This window comes from Rhinoraja longicauda, chromosome 39 (assembly GCF_053455715.1).
Source record: "Rhinoraja longicauda isolate Sanriku21f chromosome 39, sRhiLon1.1, whole genome shotgun sequence".
Classification (NCBI taxonomy): Eukaryota; Metazoa; Chordata; class Chondrichthyes; order Rajiformes; family Arhynchobatidae; genus Rhinoraja; species Rhinoraja longicauda.
The window spans coordinates 3,705,611-3,723,781 of record NC_135991.1 but is presented as its reverse complement, the minus strand read 5'-3'; the positions used below and the strand labels follow the sequence as shown (position 1 = coordinate 3,723,781).

General features: G+C 48.0%; 1 protein-coding gene across 1 annotated transcript in view; it reads right to left on the bottom strand.

The window, feature by feature from the left end:
- Positions 1-1,892: 1,892 nt before the first annotated feature.
- Positions 1,893-18,171, bottom strand: part of LOC144611101 (equilibrative nucleobase transporter 1-like) — a 74,614-nt gene continuing 58,335 nt past the window's right edge. Inside the window, exons 14-19 of the mRNA XM_078430173.1 lie at positions 17,376-17,568; positions 15,043-15,166; positions 11,219-11,313; positions 6,428-6,557; positions 5,215-5,406; positions 1,893-2,123 (exon numbers count right to left, since the gene is read on the bottom strand). Of these exons, the coding sequence (XP_078286299.1) occupies positions 1,893-2,123; positions 5,215-5,406; positions 6,428-6,557; positions 11,219-11,313; positions 15,043-15,166; positions 17,376-17,568 (965 nt within the window). The remainder of the gene's footprint in view (positions 2,124-5,214; positions 5,407-6,427; positions 6,558-11,218; positions 11,314-15,042; positions 15,167-17,375; positions 17,569-18,171) is intronic.

Genomic DNA, 18,171 nt, shown 5'->3' with positions numbered 1-18,171 from the left:
TTTGGAGATAGATTTGAACTTTAAACTAGTTCAGGAACAAACAAACAAACAAACGAGAGTTTTAGAATATAGACTAATACGCTCCACCAGCCCTGCTGCTTGCGGGTAATACGGGATATGGAGAGTCCACTGCACCCCATTATCAGCCGGTCCACCGTTGTACTTTGTTACCGGTAAAGTGGGACCCATTGTCAGACTGAATCTCCGATGGGGGGGTCATACGGCCATTGGCTGGTGCAGACCATGTATCTCCCACCTCTGGGGCAGCCACTGTGTTATCCATACAGCCATACTGTTGGCAACTTCCCAGGAGTCGGTCTACAGTAGAAATGGGGTATTGCCATCGGAAAAAGGGAGGGTCATGACCTCCTCAGCTGACGGCTAACGCCGTCGGGGCCTCCCTCAGCCCTATCAGAGATGTACAATTTCCATCTATTATATTAAAAGCCTCGTTTGCACTGTTTGTTTGTTCGTGAACTACAGCCACATCGGTACACGATAGCGCGACAATGTTAGCCCCGCCTTACCGTCGTCCCTTTGGTGCCAATGGAAGAAGTTTCGTTGAAATCGGTGTTATATTTTTGTTATTCACATTTTAAAGTTTAAATCTATCTCCTAGGGCGAGGGGGGGAGGGAGGGAGGAGAGGGGGTGAACGAGGGAGGATAAGGGTGGGTTCAGTGGAATGAGGGGGATGGAGTGTAGGAGGGGAAGGGGAGGGGAGTGGAGGGGATGGGGATGGAGTGGAGGGAGGGAGGTGGTGGAGGGGTGGGGAGGGGGGGGAGGGGAGAGGTGGAGGGGGAGGGAGGGGAGGGAGGGGAGGGAGGGGAGGGAGGTGAAGGGAGGGGAGGGAGTGGGGGGGTGGGGAGAAGGGGAGGAGGTGGGTGTGGGGGAAGGGGAGGGGCTGGGGAGGAGAGGGTGCTGCACTAATGCAGGAGACCAACTGGTCCACTTGGTCGAGTTTTACAATAGAAGAGCGCTGTGCGTGTTCATGCTTGTGGCAGATGTTGATGGACTTAACCAGGTCATAATCGGTAAGTGACCATCGGCAGAACCACTATCCCACCCGCCGGAAGGTGTTCGGTCGCAAGGAGTGACAAGTAACATGCAAACAACTGCCGCTCAAATGGCGAATATCGCGCGGCGGGACCAGGCAATATCTTTGACCAGAAGCCGAGACGCGCCCGCCGTCCATAGACTCCACTCCTCCTCACGAGCTGTGGTCGACACCTGCAATTTAAATGTGGAATTCTCCCGCCGTAAACCAAGCTGGGGCGCCAGTGCCACATCCTCTCAGCCCATGTAACAAAGAAACATAGAAACATAGAAAATAGTGCAGGAGGAGGCCATTTGGCCTTTCGAGCCAGCACCGCCATTCATTGTGATCGCGGCTGATCATCCACAATCAGTAACACGTGCCTGCCTTCTCCCCATGTCCCTTGATTCCACCAGCCCCTAGAGCTCAATATAACAGATATTGGGGCACACCGACCCCATCGGGGAGCTTAACAGGGGCATTGGGTCGCCCTGGCCGCGGAGAATATCCGCCGGGGACCCTGGCCACACCATTAGTCTTGGGTAACGGACAAGGTCCATCCCCGGGGGCTCTAGTCTTGGGGCGGGATTTATTCATTCTGCCCATGATTACCCTTTACCTCACAATGTATTTTTCCAAAGGGAATAGTGCTAGTGGAAATGCCGTCTATCTGTTCCTTATGCAATCTCGCTCGGAGGAAGGCCAGAAACGGTTCCTTTGTGGAGAGCTGCCCCTTAACCCCACCCCCGATACTGGGATTGCATGCATCAATTCTCCTCACTTGCCGCCTCGCGGGAGGCGTGGTCAGTAAAATGTTCCAACCCGTCTAGTGCATTGAGGGTTGTCCCTATAGATTACTTAACCGCCGGTCCCGGGAGCAGGAGTACCACTCCACTGATGCGAGGCGCCGCAGGAAAGGAGGGAGGCAGTAAAGTCACAGTCCTCAGGACTATCGTAATTCCGGTCGTCGTCATACATGGACATAATCAGGACACATTGTCTTAGTCCCACTGCCCACTCCTCGGCTGTGGACCGTCTAAGTCTGTCGGAGGGGGAATGTCGGAACTCTGATCCATTGCCTGTTACCCACTGTGATTATCACACCACATATCCCCATCCCAGGTATTACATTCCCCCCCCCATCATCAGTGAACGGACTTTAATCGGCCCAATTTGCCAGTCCGCGCGCTTAGCTGCCTCAGCTTGCTGGAGTCTGGCCACCTCACAAGCAGTGTCTACCGCCCGGTTTTCCATCTCCGCTGCACGGTTTCTCGATGTCTCCACTGCCTCTGATAGAATTAGCGGGTGATCCTTTAATTTATCAATTTCGTCTTTTAGGGGTTTTACTTCTTGTTCTGTTTGTTTAAGATTCTCATGTTGGAATTTAACTATTGGCTAGACCAAGTGGTTCCAAACCTCTCCCAAATTGGTGCAGCACCCTCCCCTTTCCCCCTCCCCCTCCCCCTCCCCCTCCCATCTCCCCTTCTCCCCCTCCTCTCCCCCTGCCCCCTTCCCTCCCTTCCCCCCGCCCCTCCCTCCCCCCTCCTCCCCTTCCCTTCCCCGCCCCCCCCCAACCACTTCCCCCCTCGTTCGATAACTAAATCGGTGCCTCACCATTGCACCCCAACCTCCAATTGCGGTCTCCAGTTCACCATTTCCTTTTGGATTGCGGCCCTTGAGTTAATAACCATGTATAAAGTCGGGATTATTCCCGTCATGATCTTACACGCCTCTATAAGATCACCCTCATCCTACTGTGTTCCAAGGAATATGGTCCTTGTCTGCCAAACCTCTCCCTATAGTGAGGCTCAGGCCCAGCCATCATCTTCATAAATATTGGCTGCACCCTTTCCAATGTATCCACATTCTTCAGACAGCAGATGGAACAAAACTGTACATATTAATCCAAACTGACCATCTCAAATATGGAATGATGCACGGTTTCTCCAAATATAGATGCACCTGAAGATTGGAACGTGAAAGACGAATGTACTGATGTGGATAAAAATGTTTAGTTCCATTTTGATCCCGGGCTGAGAACGGAGGTGCAGGCGGTGGGCTCCACGGCCGAACAGGTGCAACGTTACACTTCCTTACCGCCGGCCCCTGTCCCTTTCTGTGCTGCCTTAGACAATCCCAGGGCAATGTCTCCGCTTCCGTCTATATTCAGGCCGATGCAATGTCTAACTGACTCCTTCCTCGTGTGATTAGTTGGAAGTGGCGAGCAAACCTTCTCACTGAACACTTGCAGCCAAATAACATTCCTTTCCCGAGAAGGCATTGCGCACTTTGAACCAGCAAGTGGCGGAGTTAAAATAATAATAATAATAATAATAATAAACATTTATTTTGTATAGCGCTTTTCCAAGTGCTCAAAGACGCTTTACAAAAACAGTCATGACATAAAAACAAACAGACGAACTATCCTGACGGAGAAGCGGCGAACAAATAGCGCCAGCGTCCTCTCACGTCAGGGTCCGGCAGTAGACAATAAAGAACACAAGACACACAATTACAATTTTAACACAAACAGCCATCACAGTGATTGCTCCAGGCACACCCTCACTGTGATGGAAGGCAAAGAAAAGTCTTATCTCCTCCTCATTCTTCTCCCGTGGTGCCACGAGGCGATCGAGGCTCCCGACTTTTGAAGCCCCCACCGGGCGATGGAAAGTCACAGGGCCGAGCCAAGCAGGCCGATGAAGGTCCTGAGCCCCCACCGGGCGATGGAAAGTGCCGCGGCCAGGCCACACAGGGCGATGAAAGGCTTGCGAGCGGGTCGATCAAACCTCGCGCTCCGGGGCGGTCCAAGCTGCTACGGCTGGAGCTCCCGAAAGCCGGTCGCCAGCCAGGGACCTGCGAAATCCAGATGTTGCGGTCTGCAGGGCCCACGGCCGAAGCCTCCGAGATGGTAAGTCCAGGCCCTGCGACCGGAGTCTTCAAGGTCGATCCCAGCTGGAGGCCGCCGACTCCACGGTGTTAGGCCGTAGCGCGAACGGAGATATGACACGGTAAAGGTCGCATCTCCGTTGAGGAGGAGATTGGAAAAAAAAGGTTTCCCCCATCCCCCCACCTCCCCCCCCCCCCCCCCCCCCACCACCACCCCCCACATAAACAGAGTTAAAAATAGATCAAAACGTACATTTAAACGATGACAAAAGACAAAAAAAATAAAAGACAGAGAGTCTGCCGGTGAGCCGCAGCTGCAGAACGCAGCCACGCCCCCTAATGGCTGCGAACGACCCTGTCGAGAGTTTAACCGAGGAGGTATTTTGTCCCATCTGCCGGGATATCTTTACCGATTCCGGTAGTACTGGAGTGTAGGTACAAATTCTGCCGCTCCTGCGTCACACAGAGTTAGGACAGGGAGGGGAGAAACTCTTTCTCGGAATGTAGAGAGGAGTTTGACGATCGCACCCTCAGGGTGAGTTGGCCTTTGGCGAGACTGTCTGAGAAAGCTCGAACACTGAGACGGAATTGGACAGAGAAGGAAAGTAAACTTCACTGCGAGAAACATCAGGAAGAACTGAAGCTGTTTTGTGAAACGGACAAGAAACCGATCTGCCTGGTTAGTGCAGCTGGGCGGAAACACAAGTCCCAAAGCTTAATCCCAGTAGATGAAACTGTTGAAATGTACAAAGAAAAAGCAAACCTATTCTGATCACATAATTGTGTCGTATTTTGTTTATTTTCTAACATTTGTATTCTCTGATCTGAGACCCAACCCCAGGGTCAGGTTAAATCCACCTTCGAATGTTTCACAGAAAAGAAATCCGATATCCATGAAATGGAGCAGGAACAGAAAGAGGGCATTTCTGAGGTTCACGTTTGTCGTGTTGATTTAATGTTCTTGTGTAGATTTTATCCCGGTGCCATGTGCAATAATTTGGCACCTCTATCGAGCTCAGTAGTCGACGGTGCGAAATCGTGGGAGTGGTTGAGCAGCCAATGACTTTAATCCCTGGAGCACAGTAGTCTGAAGAATGGGCTATGGCATGTGCCTAATATCATGAAACGAAATGCTACGTTGGATGGTCAGTCTTTTACTCTTAGCAGGGGGATCGAGAATGTGAGGATATAGGTTTTAGGTGCGAGGAAGAGATTTAAAACGAACATGAAGGACAACTTTGGTAGAGGGCATATGGAATGTGCTGCCAGATGAGGTAGTTGAGTTGGGTACCGTAACAACATTTAAAAGAGATTCGAACAATTTCGTGGAGGGAATAGTTCCAAAACTGTCTTGGCCAAATGCGGACGTGGAATTAGCGCCGATGGGACGTCCTGGTCGGCACCTGACGCCCATTGCCCACTGACCCTGTGAATTCTGCCATTCGCAGTGGTCCTGCTGTCTGCTAGTTCTGGTGATCTGGCTCTGTCCAATGAGGGTAAATGGACACATGAAATAGAATAGATTACGGGAATTGAATTGGTGAAATATGAATGATGCGATTGCACATTACATTCACCAAATATTCCAGAATTATTAAGACGAGCTATTGAATCGCCAACGTATTGAAAGCTCCAGATTAAATACATGTAAATGGGATTAGTGTACATACGTACAGAGTTCAGCATGGACATGTTGGGACGAATGGCATATTTCTGCACTCCTGAACTCGACATTGGTTAGCCAAATATCACCTCCCATGTCATGACGAAACACTGTAGAGTAGAAACATAGTACCATAGAAAATAGGTGCAGCAGGAGGCCATTCGGCCCTTAGAGCCAGCGCCGCCTTTCAATGTGCAGTTGTACAGGGCCTTGGTGAGACCGCACCTGGAGTATTGTGTACAGTTTTGGTCTCTTAATCTGAGGAAAGACATTCTAGCCTTAGAGGGAGTACAGAGAAGGTTCACCAGATTGATCCCTGGGATGGCAGGACTTTCATATGAAGAAAGACTGGATAGACTAGGCTTATACTCGCTGGAATTTAGAAGACTGAGGGGGGATCTTATTGAAACATATAACATTCTTAAGGGGTTGGAGAGGCTAGATGCGGGAAGATTGTTCCCGATGTTGGGGAAGTCCAGAACCAGGGGTCACAGCTTAAGGATAAGGGGGAAGTCTTTTAGGACCGAGATGAGAAAACATTTCTTCACACAGAGAGTGGTGAGTCTGTGGAATTCTCTGCCACAGAAGGTAGTTGAGGCCAGTTCATTGGCTATATTTAAGAGGGAGTTAAATGTGGCCCTTGTGGCTAAAGGGATCAGGGGGTATGGAGAGAAGGCAGGTACAGGTTACTGAGCTGGGTGATCAGCCATGATCATATTGAATGGCGGTGCAGGCTCGAAGGGCCGAATGGCCTACTCCTGCACCTATTTTCTATGTTTCTAATGTGATCATGGCTGATCATTCACAATCAGTACCCCAATATTCCATCCCATTATCTCACATCTTCTCCAAATAAAATCCCACGACCTGCCCGGTCATACTCGCACGTTGCATACTCGCAGTTATTTTCATCGATATTCCTAATGCTTTCCCCCATGTTCGATGTCTCTACGACAATGTTCACTTTCTGTCTGTGTGACAGAGACAAAGAGCTGGGAAATTGGAATTATCAGAGTTTTTTTTTGGTGAGATACCTGCTGTCAGGATCATGACGATCTATCTCAGCCTATTGAGAGTAGGAAAGAAACAGTGCAGATGCTGGTTGAAATCGAAGGTAGGCACAAAATGTTGGATTTCCTCAGCATGTCAGGCAGCATCTCTGGAGAGAAGGAATGGGTGACGTTTCCGGTCGAGACCCTCCTGAATCAGACTGAAGCAGGGTCTCGTCCCGAAACGTCGCCCAATACTTCTCTCCAGAGATGCTGCCTGACACGTTGAGTTATTCCAACATTGTGTCGCTACCTTCAGTCTATTAAGATTTGTACTTTATTTATTGCAGAAGGAAGCTGGTCGCAAGAGGACGTAGGGCATGCTTTTAAATTGAGTTATGCATATTTTTGAGTTAAACAGGTACTTCGGATCTGTCTTCGCTAAGGAAGACACAAACAATCTCCCAGATGTACTAGAGGACAGAGGATCTAGGGGGAAAGAGGAACTAAACGAAATTTGCACTAGGCGAGAAATAGTATTGGGTAGACTGATGGGACTGAAGGTCGATAAATTCCCAGGGCCTGATGGTCTGCATCCCAGGGTACTCAGGGAGGTAGATCTAGAAATAGTGGACGCAATTGTGATCATTTTCCAAAGTTCACGGTCAGTTCCTGTGGATTGGAGGATAGCTAATGTTATCCCACTTTTCAAGAAAGGAGCGAGAGTGAAAACGGGGAATTACAGACCACTTAGTCTGACATCGATGGTGAGGAAGATGCTGGAGTCAATTATTAAAGAGGTAATAACGGTGCAATTGGATAGCAGTAAAACGATGTCCAAGTCAGCATGGATTTGTGAAAGGGAAATCAGGCTTGACTAATCTTCTGGAATTCTTTGAGGATATGACAAGAAAAATTGATGAAGGGGAGCCAGTGGATGTCGTGTATCTAGACTTTCAGAAAGCTTTGATAAGGTCCCACACGGGAGATTCGTGAGCAAAATTAGACTATATGGTATTGGGGGTGGGGTGTTGACATGGATAGAATTGGTTGTCAGACAGGAAGCAAAGAGTAGGAGTAAACGGGTCATTTTCAGAATGGCAGGCAGTGGCGAGTGGAATGCCGCAAGGCTCGGTGTTGGGGCCGCAACTGTTTACCATATTCATTAATGATTTGGACGAAGGAATTAGAAGTAACACTAGCAAGTTTGCAGATGACACAATGCTGGGTGGCAGTGTGAACTGCGAAGAGTATTTAGGAGGTTGCAGGGTGACCTGGACAGGTTGAGTGAGCGGGCAGATGCAGCATAATATAGATAAATGTGAGGTTATCCACTTTGGCGACAAAAACAAGGAGGCAGATAATTATCTCAATGGTGTCCGGTTAGGCAAGGGGGAGGTGCAGCGAGACCTGTGTGTCCTTGTACACCAGTCACTGAAAATTGGCGTGCAGCTACAGCAGGCAATGAAGAAAGCCAATGGGACTTTGCCCTTCATAACGAGAGGATTTCAGTATAGGAGTAAAGAGATTCATCTTCAGTTGTATAAGGCCCTGGTAAGACCACATATCGAGTATTGTGTACAGTTTTGGTCTCCTAATTTGAGGAAGGACATCCTTGTAATTGAGGCAGTACAGCGTGGGTTCACGAGATTGATCCCCGGGATGGCGGGACTGTCATGTGAGGGAAGATTGAAAAGACCAGGCTTGTATTCACTGGAGTTTAGAAGGATGAGAGGGGATCTTGAAATTATAAAAGGACTGGACAAGGTAGATGCAGGAAAAATGTTCCCAATGATGGGGGATTCCAGAACCAGGGGCCACAGTCTTAGAATAAAGGGGAGGTCATTTAAAACTGAGGTGAGAAGGAGCTTTTTCACCCAGAGAGTTGTGAATTTGTGTAATTCTCTGCCACAGAGAGCAGTGGAGGCCAAAGCACTGGATTAAATTAAGGGAGAGTTAGATAGAGGTGTGGGTCGAGTGGCGAGAAGTTCGGTACAGGTTACGGATTGTGGACAATCAGCCATGATCACAATGAATGGCCGTGCTGGCTCGAAGAGCCGAATGGCCGCCTCCTGCACCTATTTTCTATGTTTGTACGTAAGAGGTGTAGAGGGAAACGCAAGGCAGAAGGATTAGTATACGCGTAAACGGGTTGGGCAGGGGTTGATTGGGGACAGTGGCGGGAGAGTGAGAGAAACGGCTGGGCTCCGGGACGAAGGCAATAGTACGGGGAGAGTATAGGGGATATAATGTAAATAGGGTATAAGAGAGAACTGCTTCAGCACGCTCGAGGCATTGGTGGAGAGAATATCATTATTCGATCAATTAAAATACTTAGTGTGTAAGCAGACACTTCGGCCCATCTAGATTAAACCCTGATCGTCCACTGCCAACACACCAGGGGCCGTTTTAAAGAGGCCATTTAACTTTTAATCACCAAATTGGAACATGGGTGGAAACTGCAGCACCAGGAGGAAATTACGCGACCACAGGGTGAAGTGGAAACACCGTCCACCCATCAGCACTCAAAGTCCAGTTCGAACCAGAGCCATTGGCGGTTTGAGGACCTTCACCGGCCTGGAATAGGCCGAGGGATTTTCTCCGCCCGGCGGAGATTCAATGTCGGAAGCCCCGACCGCCCCGACGTGGCAATTGCAACAGCCTGACCGCGCGAGAAGACGGCAGGGAAGACGGCAGGGAAGAGAAATATATTCTGGCCTTCCATTGTGGTGAGGGGGTGACTGGACGAGACTCACTGTGATGGATGTTTTTTTGTTTTTATGTTGATGTTGTGATTGTGTGTTTTATTGCTTCATTTTTATTGTTTCTTATTGTTGACTGTGGGTAACGGAATTTCGGCCAAAAACATGTTTTTAGATGACAATAAAGTCACTCCACTCCACTCCGCTCCACTCCACTCCACTCCACTCCACTCCACTCCACTCCACTCCACTCCACTCCACTCCACTCCACTCCACTCTACTCCACTCCACTCCACTCCACTCCACTCCACTACACTACACTACACTACACCACACTACACTACACTACACTACACTACACCACACTACACTACACTACACTACACAACACTACACTACACTACACCACACTACACTACAATCCACTCCACTCCACTCCACTGCACTCCACTCCACTCCACTCCTCCATCAGCTGTGACAAATCCCCTCACAGAACCTGCCTGTCCAACCAGCCCGTTCGCCTTGCGCCAGATTCCAGTTTCTGCAGCATTTGGTGTTCGCTTGCTTGGACAAAAATGCTCTGAATATATACCGTAACCTTGTCTCTCATTTTATATGGTTCTATCAGGATCCATATCTACTCACAAATAATTAATACATGGGCAAAAATACATATATCAGGAGTTAACTCTGCAATGAATATCGCACTGGTGTGAGAGGATGTGAGAGGAAATCCGGAGTACCTAAGTTGTCAAAAGAACAACGTGCAAACTCCACACAGACAGCACTTCAGGTCAAGATCGAACGCTATTCTTTTTTTCTGTGAGACAGCATCTCTTCAAGACGTGTAGTACACAAACGTTCCCCTTTCATATAACATATAACAACTACAGCATGGAAACAGGCCTGTCCGGCCCTACCAGTCCACGCCGACCATTCTCCCTGACCTAGTCTCATCTACCTGCACTCAGACCATAACCCTCCAATCCCCTCCTATCCATATACCTATCCAATTTACTCTTAAATAATAAAATCGAGCCAGCCTCCACCACTTCCACCGGAAGTCCATTCCATACAGCCACAACCCTCTGAGTAAAGAAATTCCCCCTCATGTTACCCCTAAACCTTTGTCCCTCAATTCTGAAGCTATGTCCCCTTGTTGGAATCTTCCCCACTCTCAAAGGGAAAAGCCTACCCACGTCAACTCTGTCCGTCCCTCTCAAAATTTTAAAAACCTCTATCAAGTCCCCCCTCAACCTTCTACGCTCCAAAGAATAAAGACCCAACCTGTTCAACCTCTCTCTGTAGCCTAAGTGCTGAAACCCAGGCAACATTCTAGTAAATCTCCTCTGTACCCTCTCCATTTTGTCGACATCCTTCCTATAATTTGGCGACCAGAACTGCACACCATACTCCAGATTCGGCCTCACCAATGCCCTGTACAATTCCTGGCTTAAACCTCAATATTACCCGAATTTAAACGATTGAACGCCATGAGTATGCAGAGGGATTCTTACAAATTTCCTAAATGCTGATTAATTGTTCCACCGTTCTTTGTTCATAAATATACGTTCTTATATTTTACTGGACATCTGGAGAACACTACTAGATCATGCGAGTTTCCCGTAATACATCTAAAACGTAAATAAGGTTCCTAAATGCATTTTCCATGAATATATCTTTTCTAATTCACATATAATTCAAGTACACTTTATATATTTGACTCTGTGCTTCTGATCCTGCTGCAACTGAGATTTGCATTGTACGTGTACCTCAGCGAAGGTAAATTTGTCAACAAATTTGGAAGATCACAATTGTTTAAAACATTACACATTTTCCATTCAGTTAAATCTGAAACCGTAGAACATTGTATATACTCTTTTTCATACGCGTCTATGTCCTTGTATTTCAAGTAGACACTTAGACCTGATGTGGCTTCACACTCCCCTCTGAGAATTAGCCCGTCGGCAGTAGAAGTAGACGTTGATTGGGTGGGCGTAGGCCAAGGTTACCAGGGCGATGAACGCGATGTTCATCTGAATCAGAAAGGAGATATAGAAGAGTGAGCGGGTTGAATGAGGAGAAATATCACTATGGACCACACATCGGGTCATAGGATGGCGTCACTCTACATTCGAACACTCCCTACTATCTCCGAACAAGGAACATAGAAAGTGACATCAAACCCTCCCCTTTACACAGAGTAAATAAGAAATACTGTATACCAAAACGATCGGTGAATGAAAACGCACCAGTCACAGTAGCTGAAGATAGAACATAGAACTTTACAAGAAGAAGCACTTCAGCCATCAATGGCTGTGCCGAACATGACGCCGTTAAACCGACATCTAGCTGCGCGTTCTCAACAATTCTCCGTCCTCTGCATAGAAACATAGAAACAGAGAAAATAGGTGCAGGAGGAGGCCATTCGGCCCTTCGAGCCAGAACCGCCATTCATTGTGATCATGGCTTATCTTCCACAATCAGTAACCTGTGCCCAAATTCTCCACATATCTCTTGATTCCACAAGCCCCAGAGCACTGTCCAACTCTCTCTTAAATTCATCCAGAAACTTGGCCTCCACTGCCCTCTGTGGCAGAGAATTCCACAAATTCACAACTCTCTGGGTGAAAAAGTTCCTTCTCATCTCAGTTTAGATGGCCTCCCCTTTATTCTAAGACTGTGTCCCCTGGTTCTGGACTCCCCCAACACTGGGAACAATTTTCCTGCATCTAGCTTGTCCAGTCATTTACAATTTTATATGTCTCTATAAGATCCCCTCTCATCCTTCAAAACTCTAGTGAATACAAGCCTAGTCTTTTCAATCTTTGCTCATATGACAGTCCCGCCATCCCAGGGATCAATCTCGCGAACCTACGCTGCAATGCCTCAATTACAAGGATATCCTTCCTCAACTGCAGAAGAACCTCTTTACTACTATATTGAAATTCTCTCGTTATGAAGGCCAACATGCCATTAGCTTTCTTTACTGCCTGCTGTAACTTCACGCCAACGTTTAGTGACTGTTGTACAAGGACACTTTCTCCTTATCGAACCTGACACCAATAATCTGCCTCCTTGTTTTTGCCGCCTATGTGGATAACCTCACATTTATCTTCATTGTGCTGAATCTGCCATGAATCAGCCCACTCACTCAACCTGACCAGGTCATCCTGCAACCTCCTAACATCCTCTTCGCAGTTCACACTGCCACCCAGCTTTGTGTCATCTGCAAACTTGCTGGTGTTACTTCTAATTCCAATCATTAATATACATGGTAAACAGTTGCGGCCCTAACACCGAGCCTTGCGGCACCCCATACGCCACTGGGGGCATTCTGAAAAGGACCCGTTTATTCCTACTCTTTGCTTCCTGTCTGCCAACCAATTCTCTATCCATGTCAACACCCTACCCCCAATACCATGTGCTCTAATTTTAGTCACAAATCTCACGTGCGGGACCTTATCAAACGCTTTTTGGAAGTCTAGATACACTACATCCACTGGCTCCCCTTCATCCATTTTACATGTAACATACTCAACAAATTCCAGAAGATTAGTCAAGCATGATTTCCCTTTCATAAATCCATGCTGACTTGGACTTATCCTTTTACTGCTATCCAAATGAACCGTTATTGCTCCAGCATCTTCACCCCCACCGATGACAGGCTAACTGGTCTGCAATTCTCCAATCCACAGGAAATGATCCTGAATCTATTGAACAATGGAAAATGATCACCAATGCGCCCACTATTCCTAGAGCCACCTCCCTGAGGACCCTGGCATCTCAATGTGCCTCTCTGAAAGTTTGAACGGTACTACCTTTTAATACAATGTCTGGACCGAGCTATCAGATGAAGCTGCAGAAGCGGATAGAATTACGGCAAACACTGTTGCACAAATATATGGACAGGAAATGTTTGGAGGGATATGGGCTAAATGTAGGCAAATTGACCCAGCAAGCCAGAGCAGCATTCTGTATTCGCTACCATCCAAAGCAGCGCGTTCCAGAACGTCACCGCCCATCCTTCGTGTAAAACAACTTGCCCCGCACATCTCCCTCGAATTTGCATCCTCCCACCTTCGTCATGTCCTATGCGTTCTGCGCGATATGTACAGCATACATACATACATACATACAGAAACCCACAGTTTCCCACGTAGCTGAATACGATTCACAGCAGTAGGAATGCACTAGTTCGGTTTTCAAACTGCTGTGAAATTTCTTCCCATCACTCTATCACGAAAATGCTTCCAAATCAGCACCGCTCGTTCCCCTTGTTGGAATCTCTGAATCATCCAGCTGGACAGCACATAAACGACACCATCCAGCTATACAGCACATAATCGAGGCCATCGTTCCTCTGTTCATAAAGGCCAAGTTGGTTTACGGGGCGAATCACGTTTGCCTGCAATGAGCCCATATCCATCAATGAGCCCATATCCAGTACAAAATCCTCCTCATAACCTACAAAGCCCTCCATAACCAGGCCCCATCCTACCTGACCGACCTCCTCCACAGGCACACTCCCACCTGCACCCTCCGCTCTGCCGCTGCCAATCTCCTATCCCCCCACATCCGGACCAAACTCAGATCCTGGGGGGACAGGGCTTTCTCCATCGCTGCTCCCACCCTATGGAACTCACTACCACAAACCGTTAGAGACTCCTCCACACTCACCACATTCAAAACATCGCTGAAGTCTCACCTGTTCAGTACTGCCTTCAACCACTGAAGGTCACCTCACCTTCTGTCTCCTTTCTCTGTTCATTTATTTATTTACTTATTTATCTATTTATTCATTTCCCTATGTTCTCAAAATCTCTGTAAAGCGTCTTTGAGTATATGAAAAGCGCTATATAAATAAAATGCATTATTATTATTATTATTATTAAATCCTTCCTTTCTATACATCTATCCAAACGAGTTTTAAAAGTCGTTATTGTATCCAATTGTGCAACTTCCTCTGGCAGGTCGTTCCAGATACTGACTGAAAATATTCCGTCCACGGTCCCGCATAAATCTCTTCCCTCTCATCTTCTGCCTGAATATCCCATAGTTTTTCAATCCTCACGAAGGGAAAAAATTGTGAACGTACATTTCATCCAATTTCCTCCTGTTCTTGCATATCTAAATGAGGTAATCGCTCAGCCTCCTCGGATCCGACAAAGGATACTTCACCATTATCGAACCTGTGTCTTTCATTGAAGACATTAACCCAATCTAACAAGCCCGTGAATCTCTCCTACTTCTTTTCTAACATAATGACATTATTCATCTCGCTTCGTGCGCGCTAATTCGAACTTTCACTCGGCCAGGACAACCTGGCTTTATATTTATATCAATGAGATTCGCGAGCTGGAAGGACTATCACAGACTTCAGGCTCGCATGCCCGGGAGGATTTCTTCCTTTACTTCGGTCTATGCCCATCCGGACACCCAGAAAGCCTCTGCACTTACCAGAAAGCAATCTCCTTATTTACACCGCGAGACAGATTTAACGTGTGGGTTTGTCTATGTCTAGCCTCAAAACCATCTCTGCTCTAATGGAATCAGAAACAGCTCTATCAATCTCCCCAAAATTATCTCCCGTCGTTACTTCTACATTCTTTCCAGAGCTTTCCGTTCCGCCTTACAGTACGGATATGGGAACATGACACAATACCCTAGCTGGGAGTCTCCTCTTTGTTGCTGTATTTCCACCCATCTCTCTGGATGGTGAGTAGACTCGCGTTACGGAAAGTCTTTGGCCTTCTGCTACTTACATACAGTGGGTCGTGTTGCAACGGACCGTTAACGAGGATGAGGCAAGGATACTGCAGGAGCGAGATCACGGCGCCCAGGGCCAATGTTGTCCCGTAGAGTTTCCCGAAGTGACAAGGCGGGAAGCTGTCGAGAGGAAAAGAAGGAAAATAAATCATTGCCACCAATAATTTTCACAATAACAGTCTATTTGGTCCAACCCCAAGTTGGTATTGATTCGCGTCGACATACTGTCCGAAACCAGGCCCTTTGGCCATGCAGGACCACGTCTCCCGGAACTACTTACATTTGAATGTTCTGGGCCGATACCTCTCTGCAACGGAATCTGAATCTAATTGTTCCTATCCATTCACCTGCCCAAATAAGTTTTAAACCTTGCACTTGTACTGCGATTTCTTCTGACAGCCATTCCGCACGCCCACCCTCTATGTGGAAATAAGTTGCCCATTAGGTTTTAATTTAATGTGTGAGAATTACCTGCAGATGCTACTTGGAGGAACTCAGCGGGTCAGACTACATCTCTGGAGAAAAGTAATTGGAGGCATTTCAGGTCGAGATCATTCTTCAGACTGAACGGCAGAAGAAAGGGACACGAGCGATATAGACGGTGATGGAGAGACACACAGAACAAATGAATAAAAGATATGCAAAAAAAGTAACGACGATAAAGAAAACAGGCCATTGGGAGCTGCTTTGTTCGGTGCGAACGACTACAGACAATGAAAGTCAACAAGACGACTTTGAAGCTGATACGACGTGTATGGGGGATGAATGGAGAGAGATTGAATGCAGGGGTCACTTGAAGTTAGAGAAATCAATATTCATACAATTGGGCTGTCAGCTACCCAAGCGAAATATGAGATGTTGTTCCTCCAATTTGCATTTGGTCTCACTTTGGCAATGGAGGAGGCCGAGGACAGAAAGGTCGGTGTGGGAAAGAAAGGCGATTTAAAGTATTTTGCAACCAGGAGATCAAGTAGTTCCAGGCGAACAGAACGAAAGTGTTCAGCGAAACGATCGCGGAGCCCGTGCTATTTCTCGCCGATGTATACATGAGTAGATACAGCAGATAGAGTAGACGGGGTTAGTGGAATTGCAGGCAAACCTCCGCCTCACCCGAAAAGACTGTCGGGTCCGTGGAACGATTCGAGGGAGGAGGTATAGGTATAGGTGTCGCATCTCCTGTGGTTGCAGGGAAAAGTACCTGTGGAGGCCGTGGTTTTGGTGGGAAGAGCAGTTAACCAGGGTGTTGCGGATGGAACGGCCTCTGCGAAAAGCGTAAATAGGTTGAAATGGGAAGATGTGGCTAGTGGTGGGATCCCGTTGGAGGTGGCGAAAATGTCGAAGGAATACGTGCTTTATGCGACGGCTGATGTGGTGAAAGGTGAGGACTAGGGGGACTCTGCCCCTGTTGCGACAGGAGTATGAGGAGCATGAGCGGAGCGGCGGGATATCGAGGATACCCTAGTTATGGCGACATCTATGATGGAATCGGGGAACCACGGTTCCCTAAAAAAGTGGAACACCTCATCTTGGGCGCAGATGCGGCGTAGACGGAGGAAGTAGCAGTCGGGGATAGACTCTTTGCAGGAGGCAGGGTGGGAAGAGGTGTAGTCATGAGCTATCCCTCAGCTCGTATCTGCTTCAATCACGAACTCCGCAGCACATTCCACACAAACAGAACCGTGTGTTGCCCGTCTCAACGTAAAGCTGTACCACTTCCACTAACCCCATCTACTGTATCCGCTGTTTGAGGTCTACCAGCTTCAAAGTCGTAGTATTGACTCTCATTGTCCTTCTCACATGACAAACAACTAACAGGCTGTTCCTTTTATCATTGTTACTTTTTTCCATATCTTTTATTCGTTTGTTCTTCGTCTCGCTTCATCACCGTCTATATACTTCTATCCGGTGTTCCCTCCAAACTCTAACGTTGCCGCGAAAACAGCCACATTTCCAAACCCTCCACATCCTTCCTTTAATGGGGAGAGCAGTACTGCAAATAATGTAAACAACGACAATCCCCTTGCCCTCTTCAATCATCTTGGTCAAATTCGTGCCGCAGAATGCGCCACGCACATAGTCTACTGATATTCCGCAGGGATCTTCTCTCATTGCGCGCCATCAAAGTCTCGTGATAATTCTGTCCCATCCTCTAACGCCTGACTTTTGCCCTGCAATTCTTCCTCTCCCGATTCACACGCACAATTCCGATCTCCAGGATTTCAGTTTCAATTAATCATCGAGAAATTTTAAAAGTCTATGTGTACCAATACAGCATCTCAGACACCGACTGGCCAGTGCCGCAAAGCCGAATTTCGAATGCGGAACTTACGCGATGGCTTGAAACGCGGAGAGCCCTCCATAGAGGAAGCCGCCGTTGATCATTAGCAGAACAAACGTCAAGTACTGAAGCTCTGGTACAGGGATGGAAGCGGTCACAGAGAACATGACCGAAAGGGTGGCGGTGAGGGCGAGAGCGAGGACCGCAGCGTCCATGTCCGCCAGTCTGCGGCAGGCATCCGAACCTGTGGGAAAACATGAGGGGAGAGGGGTGGGAAATGGTACGTCGTTGAGTCCCAAACTGCAGAGAGATGCGGTATCGGAGAAGGAGTTCAATGAGTAGCGGGGAGTCTAGAGGAAGTGAGTGGGAGCTTTAGTGTGGAGGAGAGTGTCATGCTGGGGGATAGATGTGAAATCCCGTTACGATATAAAGTGCGTGAGAGAGAGGGGTTGGGGGATGGAGCGAGGGCGAGAGAGGGGAGGAAGGTGGGGCAGTGCGGCGTGGAGCGAGAGAGACGTTGGAGGGAAGGCGAAAGAGAGCGAGGGAGACGTGAGGAAGGCAGGAGAGAGGGAGGGGAAAACATTGGATGGAAGGCGAAAGAGGAAGAGTGGCAGGGCGAAGTAGTCAGGAAGGGCGAGAGTGAGAGGGGGAGGGCGAACGTAAGTAGGTGTAGCAGGGCGCGGTAGAAAGTGGTGGCAGAGTGAAAGTGCGGATGAGGAAATAACGACAGAGTAAGAAAAGCTGGAGAAACTGAGAAGGGGAGGGCGAGAGAGAGAGGGAGTGGAATGCCGAAGGTAGGGGTCCGTAGACGAGATATTGGGAGTGATGAATAACGAGAGGGGCGAGT